The sequence below is a fragment of the Cetorhinus maximus genome, chromosome 11 (assembly GCF_964194155.1).
Source record: "Cetorhinus maximus chromosome 11, sCetMax3.hap1.1, whole genome shotgun sequence".
Lineage (NCBI taxonomy): Eukaryota > Metazoa > Chordata > Chondrichthyes > Lamniformes > Cetorhinidae > Cetorhinus > Cetorhinus maximus.
This window is the reverse complement of record NC_135889.1, coordinates 100,500,881-100,512,408: the sequence shown is the minus strand read 5'-3', so window position 1 is coordinate 100,512,408 and position 11,528 is coordinate 100,500,881. Positions and strand designations below refer to the sequence as shown.

The 11,528-nt window shown below is 44.3% G+C and overlaps 1 protein-coding gene across 1 annotated transcript in view; it reads right to left on the bottom strand.

Moving 5' to 3' along the window:
- Positions 1 to 5,487: 5,487 nt before the first annotated feature.
- The window catches only part of LOC144686797 (uncharacterized), a 119,445-nt gene continuing 113,404 nt past the window's right edge, over positions 5,488 to 11,528 (bottom strand). The window contains exon 3 of the mRNA XM_078552514.1: positions 5,488 to 6,331. Within this exon, the coding sequence (XP_078408640.1) occupies positions 6,107 to 6,331 (225 nt within the window). The 3' untranslated portion in view covers positions 5,488 to 6,106. The remainder of the gene's footprint in view (positions 6,332 to 11,528) is intronic.

Here is an 11,528-nt window from a genome sequence, read left to right as displayed (position 1 = left end):
AAAGGCCATTAAAGTCGTAATTAACTTTCATTTTTGGCTGCCTGTCCAACCTTACGGTTGGCAGGCAGGAGAAAAGGCCTAGCGGCCTTTGCACTTTTTAGGAACCCTCATCCATGGGCAGGATGAGGTCTCGAAAAGCAAATAAAATTTAAATTTATAAATTTAATTAACAACATGTCCCTGCTCATGTGACAGAGTCACACGAGGGGACATGTTTTATAACATTTTATGTGCCTTTATCTATTTTCATGAAACTCTTCATCTCCCTGAGGCAGCTCTGTTCCTCAGGGAGATTTGTAAGTGTGCACTCAGGCGCATGTGCAAAATGCGCACTCGCATTCCCTCCGCCTGCACAGGCAGCACTGAGCGCTGCCACTTGTGTTTCACGCTTGGCGGGCCTTAATTGGAATTAATTCTCTTCTGGTACTCTAATGGTTGTTCTGTGATATGGGGGATACATCAAAGCTGCAGCACTTTATTGGAACATAGGATTTGGACTCCCGATAGTTGAGTGAAGAGGTTCTAGCTATATATGAGGATTATGCAATTTTAGTCTCTTGCACATCCCCCCTTTCCATTGTTTCATTATATAGTATAGTTGTTGTGTTGCACTGTTGACAATCATCCCTCCAGCTGCCTAGGCCCTAAGCTCTGAAATTCCATCCATACATCTCTCCAACTATCTCCTGCCTTCAATATGCTCCTTTAAACCTCCCACTTTGACCTTTTGGTCATCTGCCATAATATCGCCTTTTGCGGATTAGTACAAATTTTAAAAAAATATCTTTCCTGTCAAATGCCTTAGAACGATTTGCTATATTAAATGTGCAAGTTGTTGTTGTTGCAAATCGAACTCTGTACTCAAACTTCAGATGTAAACTTGAAGCATTTAACTTTTAGGACTCTGAATCCAAGGATCAAGCACAAATATCCTCACACCAATGTGTGAGGACATGTTCAACAGTGTAGAAAATAGAAACATCGTGGGCTGGATTTTACAGCCACAAATTGGATGGGCCCCTCCACCCCTACCCCCAACCCCACACCCAAACCCCCCTATTGATCTTGTTAACTAAACAATCGCCTGCAATTTTTTACTGCATTTTTGGGGCGTTGGTCGTGAAAACGTTTGGGAGTGTTTTACAGCAGCTATGACAGGACTACACAAAGGTAGGAGAAAAGGCCTGCCACCAGGACCATAGCGGAATTTGCAGAAGATTCTGCTGGTGAAGGTGGCAGCGTCTGTATGTGTTTTAACTCATTGTATTAGTTTTTTGGGAACCTGCCATAAGAAATAAAGAAAGATTGAGAGAGCGGGGGCCTTTAAATTTGTAGCCGTTACCAACTTCCTGTTAACAGCATAAAGTCACTGCCACATGACCTGCCAAGCTAGACTCCCAATGGCGTGGAGCCCACCCCCACCACCCCACCCCCGCACCTTCGCACTGCTAACTGATCGCTTTTCCCACTGGACAGCCGCTAATTGGCCATCTGATGCTTGATTTATTGAGCTGAGACAGTGGGGTGGGAGCGAGTGGATTACTTCAGATCCTGTTCCACCTTCCTCGCCCTGCTGCAAAACCTAAAAATCCAGCCCTACATGGCTGGGATGAACCTGATTTCAGACCTATTTGTTAAATAGCAGTATAGTACTTCATTTATAAGCATCTTAAAAAGAATAGTACAGAACAAGAAAAATGGCCCATCAAGCCTCCTTCCTTCTTGTACAACCAGGGGTATGTGCTAACATTTGAAGCATACAAATTTTAAGGCTTTCTGAATCCAAAGCCCAAACAGAAATATCCCCATGCCAATCTAAGAGGACATACTCAACAATGTAGAAAATGGAAACGTTGTAGGCTGGATTTTGCAGCCACAAATCAGATGGGCCGACAATCCCCCCTGCCCCCCTCCACATGCAAGTACAATAGGGTGTGATGTTGAAGGTTTAAAAAATAAGGTAAAAGATTAATTAAAAGAAAAATATGAAATTCTTCCCCGACACCAAAAGACAATGAAGCATAAACCCTAAAAGAAGTTAGAGCAGAAATAGCAGAGGCACCACTGCATACATATAAAAACTCATTTGTAAAGGGAGCAGTGCCAAATAACTGGTGGACAGCTAATGTGATTTTCATATTTAAAAAAGAAAATAGAACAAGTCCAAGGAACCATAGGCCAATTAGCTTAATGTTGGTGGCAGGAAAAATCATCGAATCCTTACTCAAAGATGCAATAGAAAAACATCCAGAAACTAAAATATAATAAAGAATAATCAGCATGGATTTCAAAGCCAAAGTCGTGCTTAAGCAATCTTATTGAATTCTTCAAAGCAGTAACAGAAAGGGTAGATAAGGGTAATGTGGTAGATGTAATATATTTGGATTTTCAAAAGGACCTTGATTAGGCACTGCATATTGATTTATAACATGAGATGTAGCAGAATGGATAGCAAGCTTGCAACAAAACAGAAAATGGACAAGGTTGTTATTCAGACTGGCAAAAGGTGGGAAGTGGTACTCCACAAGGATCATTGCTGGGACCATTGTTCACCTTTTGGACAACACTCTGCACGCATGAATTGAAGTACAATTTCAAAATTTGCCGACAACACTAAACACTGGATGCACTTAATGCAGAGAATTGATGAAATACAGGAAGAAATTATTAAATTTGCAGAACAGATGTGTAATTGAGAAATTAAATTCAATTTTAATAAGTGTGAGCTAGTACAGTTTGGCGGGAAGAATAAGGAGGTCACTTACCACTTGGAAAATAAAGTTTAAATGGGCTAAAGAGGTAGAATAATCCAGGGGTGCTAATACAATTATCACTAAAAGTAGCAAGGCTGTTTAATAAGGCCACTAAAATACTAAGCAAAGCACTGGGGTTCTTTTCTAAAGGAATGGAATTGAAAAGCAAAGAAGTTATTTTGAATTTGTGGTTGTACCACACTTAGATTGTTGTGAACAGTTCTGGCCTCTGTGTTATACAAGGGATACTGAGGTACTGGGGACAGCTGCAATAAATATTATTAGGATGATGCCAGAACTGAGAAGTTACACCTATCATGAAATATTGAACATGTTGGGGGTCTTTATTCTTGACAGGAGAAGGCTGAGGGGTGATTTGATAGAGGTTTTAAGATTACGACAGTGGTTGCTAAGGTAGGGGAAAAAAGATGTTTCTACTTGTGGGTGAGACCAGAACTAAGGGGTCATAATTATAAGATTGTCACAAATAAATTCAATAGAGCATTCACAAGAAATTAATTCATCCAGAGAGTGGTTAGAATGTGGGACTCACTAACACGAGTAATTGAGGCAACTAACAAAGATGTATTTAAAGGTAAGCACATGGGAGAGAAAGGAATAGACGGATATGTTGATGGGGTTAGATGAAGAAGGGTGGGAGGAGGCTCATGTGGAGCATAAACATTAACATACACTTAGTGGGCCAAATGGCCTCTTTCTATGTCGTAAATACTATGTAATATTATGTAAGATTAAATTCTAGAGGTGACATTCCCAATGTCATAAGAAGAACAAGCTTAAAATGTTTGGGGGAGTAATTGATCATTATTGTGCCTGCTTTGTCAACCAATGTGACTTTTTTGCACAATAAAGTGGAAAAAAGTACAGACAATTCAGCACCAATAGATTTGTTAATCATTCATTTATTGGCCTAATTAGTCGTATTGCAAATAAAAAATTCAGTTGATCATCTTTCAATTTCCTTTTTTTTGTTGTTTCTGTCTATTTCCTGTAACCTGTCAGATTACCTTACTTCTGTTAGATGTTTTGTCAGAACCTGCAGGAGAACATTAAGGATGCCATTGCACCTGCTTCAAATCAAGAACCATTATATGGTAGCTGCAAAGAAAATTGCACGGATTTTGCTTCCTAGTTCTCTGAGAAAAGCAATTGTTTTGGGTAAGAGAAACCACACATTTATTGTGAAATAAAACTTAGTGATGTGACATTAATCCTTGTTCCTAGATAACCAAGTTCATATTAACTTTTATCTCCAATTGTCTCGCTCAGTGCCCTTTACTACCTTTATTACCCTGAATCCACAACTTCTACCAGGTTTAAATTGAAACCCCTTGTTGTAAACTGGACTCAGCAATTGAATATGTCTATGTAGAGAAGAGGGGTTGAGTGACATGCTCTGTTTATGCTATTGCATAGCGCCTAGATAATTGAAAATATTAAATTTAAAGAATATAGTACACTTGTGTTCACATGCTCTATACTTTAATTCCTAAAACTATTTTCTATTAAAAATCAGAACTGTAGTAAAAGAAATCGTAGCCATTATAAATTACCATTGCACCCTGAGGCAACCAGAATAAGTAGCGAACTAGATGGGCCTTGATCTTTTTTATATCTCGTAATTCCTATGCTCCTACAAACGGGATATAATGGATGCCATAGGGGATAAAATAACCAGAATCTACCAGTAGCCATGGCTAAGATAGAATTCAAATCTTGAATCAGTTATTAGATTATACAGTCATGAATCAGCACTGGGCTATAACCTTCCTCTGAAGTGGTATTGCTTTATGTGGGTATGAATTTATCTGACCATTTACAATGTTAAACAGTGTGTTTAGCATTCCTGATTGGGGATTGAATCCAATCTCTGCTTGGCACTTTGGATTTCATAGATTGGATCATCAAAATACTTGGCCTTCCTCAGCAGTCATGTCACTACTGCTGTGGAGATCAGTCAGCAAATGGGCATTAGTTGGTCAATCAGCTGCTCAGATAAGAATTGGCAAAACTGATTAAAGCAACAAGGTGTATAACCTCCTCCCAATCCCAAGTTTCCCTAATACATATCTCAAGTAACTTCAGTACCATTTACCAGAATATTCATGGTTGTCATCATGGGAGGAATTTAATGCCGTTCCCCATGACAAGTTTGGTGGTGGGGAAGGGATTTAATTGGGTGGGAGGCTGGTGGGTGAGGACCCTCTGCCTCAATTAAGTCCATGACAGGAAGGCCCATGGACAGCCTTCCCACCCTGCCACCATTATATGGTAGTTGCAAAGAAAATTGCATGGATTTTGCTTCATGGTTCTCAGAGAAAAGCAGTTGTTTTGGGTAAGAGAAACCATACATTTATTGTGAAATAAAACAGTGATGCCTTCTTAAACACCTTATCCAGCTGTGTTGGGATTCTACCCACTGGTGGTTGGGGGGACTCGCTATGTGAGAAGCATGAAAAGTAAACCCTGCCGAGGTTCCTAGTGGGCTTCCGATGGAGGGGGGGGGCGGAATGGGGTGTCCCCCATTCACAGGCACTCAGTGCCTGAGCAAGGGACCGAGCATTAGGAAGGGGGGCTTGCTGAGAACCACCCTCTTCCACATGCTGCTGACCGCCTTTCCCCGCAACCCCAGCCCCATGACCCCCATCCCACCATCACTCAGCTGTGGCTGAGTTGTACCATCAGTGATAGAGTTGATCTGCAGATAGTTCTTGGGTGGAAACATTAAGTTTATTTACAATATATGCAGCAGCAATTACACGTGTGCTTTCAACTCCAACTCTATCTCTACGCCGACTGCGGACATGGCTACTCTCCTGTTGGTTACTACAGATCATATGATCTTTCTTAACAAATATTATACTTAAAGGTACAATACACACTAAATAAAACCATAATTACTACATTACTCCCCCTTAAACTTGGCCAACTCGGTATTTACAAGTACATATTTTACAAGACAACATAATATTTACACTGGGTAAGGAATTTACAAGTTCAGTCTTTCAGGTGGTTTCCTGGTACGTGTGGAACGTCGCAGCTCCACAACTTCAGATTCTTTGTCAGGGACCTCCTTTTCCTGAGTTGCCTGAACATCAGGTGCTTCGGTCGGCACTTGTAGTTCTGTATCCTCAACTCTTACAGGAACATCAGACATGTCAGTCCTCGGTTGAGTATCCTCAACAGGAAATGCAGACCCAGCCATGGTCACTGGTGGGACCAAATCTTGATGATTTGTCTCTCTCTCTCATCCTTAAATGGTCCACATGTTTACGAATGATCCGGCCTTCCACCTCCAAGGGTAAGATAAAGGTCCAGTCACTACACTTATTTCACCCGGTACCGACGTTTCTCCTTCCCCAAAGTTTTTCAAGTATACGCTCTCCCACTGTAAATTTTGTCTCGCAACTACGCCAGTCGTGTCTAGTTTTCTGGCTTCCCTGACTCCTTTCCACTTCCCCTCTAAATTCAGCGTTATTAAGCTCAATCTTGTCCTGAGACGGCATTTCAACAATAACTCCGCAGGTGTGAAACCTGTTGTTGTGTGCAGTGTAGTCCTGTAATGAAAAAGAAAGCATGTTAGCTTGGTTGCCAAGGAATCACCAGTTAGCTTTCTCATGTCTGTCTTGAACATTTGAACCGCCCTTTCGGTCAGTCCGTTTGAGGAATGGTGGTACAGTAAGGTTTTTACATGAGTGCGACCATTGAGGCTGATAAACCATTGAAACTCAGGACCCATAAACGCTATGCCGCTATCTGAAATGACTACTTCTTGTAGTCAGTGAATGGCAAAACCCTGATGTAGTTTCTCAATTGTAGCAGAAACATTGTTCCCAGGAAAGGTCCAACATAGTCAATGTGTAACCACATTTAGGGTCTACCTGGCCACTCCCATGGGTGTAATGGAGCTGTCACTGGCAACCTTTGCAGTTGCTGACATTGTACACAGTGCTTTACTAAACTTTCTATTTTGCCATCCATCCCTGGCCACCATAGATAACTGTGTGCTATGGTCTTCATTTGGGAAATTCCTAGATGGGAACCGTGTAGTTCAATTAAAATTGGCTCCCTTCCCTTTGGAGAAACTATCATTTATGCACCCCATTATAGGATGCCATCCTGGCTGGTTATTTCATGCCTTCTATTGAAGTACGGTTTCAATTAATCAGATATGGGCTCCTGGGACTAACCATGTAGCACTTGTTCTTGTACTTGAGATAGGACTGGATCCCGACTTGTCCAGTCTCTGATCTGTTGAGCGCATACTGGCGAGGAATCTAAGAAATTTAACAGTAAAACAAGTTCTTGTGGAACTGAGACATGGTCATCATTTTCTTGTAAAGGCAAACAACTAAAGGCGTTGGCGTTTGCGATTTGATTGCCAGGCCTACATATGAAAGTGTATTTGTATGCTGCCAGAATGAAGGCCCATTGTTGTATTCTTGCTGAGGCAATGAGTGGTATAGCCTTTTCCTCACTTAGCAAACCTAACAGTGGTTTGTGGTCTGAAATGATTGTAACATGGTGGCCATGTATGTACTGGTGAAATTTCTTGACACCAAAGATGATGGACAGCTCTTCTTTCTCTTTCTGTAAGTATCCCTTTTTCCGCTGTGGTGAGCGTGCTGACCGAAGCAAGGTACAGAAACAAACCTCAAAGTCCCGAGCAAAGTGCTGCTCGCCAAGCGCACATCGTTTATGTTCAGTTGTGAAACACACTGGTGTGCAATCACACTGACATGCTCGAATGATCCAGCATGGCGGGATGATTGTGGCGGCTGGGCTTATAATGATATGCAGATGTATTCCAATAAAGTTCTCAATGTGCGCTGGTGGGCCATTGACAGGTGGAGTGGACGGTGGCAAACAAGTTTCACGACAATGTGAAACCAGTTTTTGGCTTTCCCACCATATTGCCCACTCACGCTGCCAAGCACGCCCATTGCCATCAGGCCCAGAAAATTCCACCCATAATTTGCTCAATGCGCCAGTCAGAAAAAGTACTGCCTAGTTTAGTTGTAAGCCATAGAGGCCAGAAGGTAAAATAATTTACATCTTTGCAATACCGCTTATATACCCTCAGAACAAATAAAGGGCAGGGTCATCCCAGATTTGCACAAAGTGCAGTAGTAGGCGGGCAAAAGGATGTTTTACCCACCGGCCACAATGGCGGGTTTTGTGCCGTATCATTCCATTCCCGGTGGCCTCTGATTCGCCTGTCCCACCTCAGGCCTTCAGTAATCCGGGCACCATATTTAATGGGCACAGAGCTAGCACTCTCTAAGGCATCGGAACTGCTAGAAAGTCATGGCTGCCAAAGGGAGGAAACATGCTGCCCCCAAATTTAGTGATGCCTCCCACGGGCGCCTACTGGATGCAATGGAGGCCCGCCATGAAGTCCTCTACCATGCTCAGGGCGAAGACCAGCAAGCAAGGCCACCAAACCAGCAGGGGAGGCAGTGGCAGCAGTGGTCAGCACCAATGCCCTGCAAAAGAGGACAGTAACCCTGTGCCAAAGAGAATGAATGATCTCCTCTGTTCCACCATTCTCAACTCATGTGTTCACAAGCCCATGACACACCCACAGGGATCTCACTCACTGCCAGTTAAAGAGACTTTATCATTCATCCTCTCACACACACCTTCATGTCCTCATCCCGTCCATGGCACAACTCACCACCCACACGTACCAGGCATCCTTATCATCTGGCCTGGCAGGCATCCTGCTTACTCCCTCCCCATCCCTATTAATGCCAGACAAGCTGGCACAAAAGAGAGAGAAGTTTCAGACTGGTGGAGGAATGCCTGATACCAATGTCCTCACAGCCTTTGAGAATAGGGTCATCCAGCTGGCCAGCGACTATCTGGACTGTTCCTGTGCTGACTAGATGGTCAGCAATGCTCAACCAAGTGAGGATACAGCAGTGTAACATCCATCAGACAACCGTGCTGTGAGTCAGTTCTTCTGTTCTGCAGTCCCCTGCCAGGGCCATCCACCCAGGTGACTCCGGCTAGTGTCTGACCCATCCGAATACCCTCTTCCTGTGACCCCTGCAGTTCCAGCTCCACAGGCTGAGGAGGGTGCCACTGCCACACAGCAGGACCCTGAAAGCAGGCTGGGGCCCTCCAGGTCTTGGCCCTCCAGAGGACGGCCACCAAGATCATCACAGACAGGGCATAGCAGTCAGCAGGCTGCCTCTATCTCCGCTATGGATGTCGCAGCAGCACCAAGACGTAGCGGCAGGGTTAGAAAGGGTAAGAAGATGTAACTCTTTCGAGTTATCAACAGTCACAGATTGTAACTCTTTCGAGTACATTCATAGTTCTTGGTTTCCGGGAGTGGGACATGAACCCACAACCTTCTGATTCAAAGGCGAGGGTGCTATGAACTGAGCCACAGCTGTTGTACAGCCTGGGCACGGGTGTTGATCACTTGTACTTAATGTTCAGTATTGTCAATAAACTCCCAAGAATGTTTCCCTGCCTATGGCTCCTTGTTATGATGAGCAGTGTTCATATCACTCAGATGTGAAACCTTGGTTCCTGCACAAGATAAAGGCAGATATCTCAGTCCAGGGCCTCTTCCCTGTGCAGTTTGTAACCTTCAGACCAAAGTGATGGTCCGACTTCACACTCACTGGACACATTACTGATGCTCGCACATCGATGGTGCTGGTCATTGCTGCCAGAATGTCGTGCGGAGGCGGCACAGAATCCTGTCATTCTCTCCAGCACCTTTAAGGTGGGGCTGGCCCCCATCTCTTCAGCATCTGTGATCGGTGATGCTGTGCTCCTGAAGGGGCCAGGTGCTGAAGGCTGACAAAGGATCAGGTGCATTTAAAGTTTCACGGCTGCACCTCCATGATATGACCCTGATCACAGAGCATAAGTGAGCTGCCCTCGGCAGACAGGAGTCAGACATTAACAGAGGCTATGTGGAGATCTATGGATTGTCCTTACTGCATGTCGTTATCATCCTCGTGGAATCTAGCGACTATTAGAGCCTCTGCTGCATCTCCATGACATGAGCCTGAGCACTGAGGGGATGTGCACTTCCATCAGCCACACAGGAGTCAAACGTTCACAGGTGCAAGGTGAGGATGTCAGGAATGTCCTCACTGCATCTCATCATCCTCCATGAATCTTGCAGCTATGAGGGCCTTCCGAGCATGCCTGCCTCATCTGGCCAGCGCGATGGCCTCATCACCAGCACCCTCATCTTCAAGAACCTCATCATCATCATCATCCCCTTTGATGTCCTCCTCATCAGAGGATTTGTGCAGCTCCTCCTTCTTCTGTTTCTCAGTCAGTACCTCCCCCCTTTGCAGCGCCATGTTGTGGACTGCGCAGCAAGCACCCTCTGGGGACGGTATTGCAGTGCTCCACTGGGCCTGTCAAGGCACTGGAACCTCATTTTCAAAATACCTATCGTTTGCTCCACCAAGGCCCAGGTTGCAGCATGAGCCTCATTGTACTGTCATTCTGCTGCAATCTGAGGCCACCACACAGGCATCATCAGCCATGTCCCCTGTGAGTAGCCCTTGGCCTCGAGGAGCCAACCATGCAGCCTCTCTGGACCCTGGAAGATGTCTGGGATCTGAAACCTGCTAAGGATGTACCCCCCCAGAGAATGGGTAGCATCTCTTCCTCGATGTCCTATGGGCGATGCTTGCAAGCGCTGCACAAGGTTGTGTGCACTCACCTCCGAATTCCCCTCAAAATTCAGGTTGCCAGGTGCACAACTTTTAAAGGCAGTCGTGAAGCATGCCGTTCTAAAGTTACGCCAACATCAGCGATAAATTTGACGTGGCGGGGGGGGTGATTCCAGCAAGCAGGGCTTATAATGAGATGCTAAAGTATTGAAATTAGATTCCTGATGTGCAATGGGAAACCCGGCTCACTGTTGATGGGTGGAGCAGACAATCGCAAACTGGTTTCATGATGGCATAAAACTGACTTTTGGCTTTCCTGCCTTATTGTGTGCCCCTCTCCCCACCCCCCACCCCGCCCGCCGTAACGCCCAATGCTAATGGGGCCAGAAAATCCCAGCCAAAAATTACTTTTCAGAAGTGAAATCACTGTTGTTATGTGAGTAAATGCAGCAGCCAACTTGCACAAGACAAAGTCCGCCAAATAGATCATTTGATGGTGTTGGCTTATGGGGGATTATTGGCCTCGGAGAAATCTCTACTCTTCTTCAACAAGTGTCCTGAGATCTTCCATATCCACCAGAACAGGCAAACAGAGCCTAGGTCTAATATTCCACTTAAATTATTGCACTTCTAATAATAATGATCTCTCAGTTATGCATTGATATTAATGCAATGAAATGCATTATTGCACTTGGTAGCAGGTCTGTCATGAGCCACAAGCATCAGATATAGGGGTGGACGTACGCTTGAGGGAGTAGGTTTGATTCTGTGTTTAGTTAGCTTATCTAACCCGAGATTGCAGTAGGGAAGCTACAATTCGTTGACATGCTAGAGGTTTAGAAAGGTGAAGAAAAATCAAACAATATTAATTGATAACCTCTGCTGGAAAGTGAATGTGTGTTAATGTGGAGTGATGCCTTTAAAGTTGAATGGGCTGACAACAATTAATTAGATTTGTATATGAAGAATGGTCACTTGGACAAGATACATTCATGTGGCAAGCTCTGATGCAGTCTAGCTCCAGCAATCGTCAGCATCTTCAGGAAAGAGGGGAGGGGATTGGAAGGGGGCAAATTGACTCAGCATCAATCATGAAACCGTA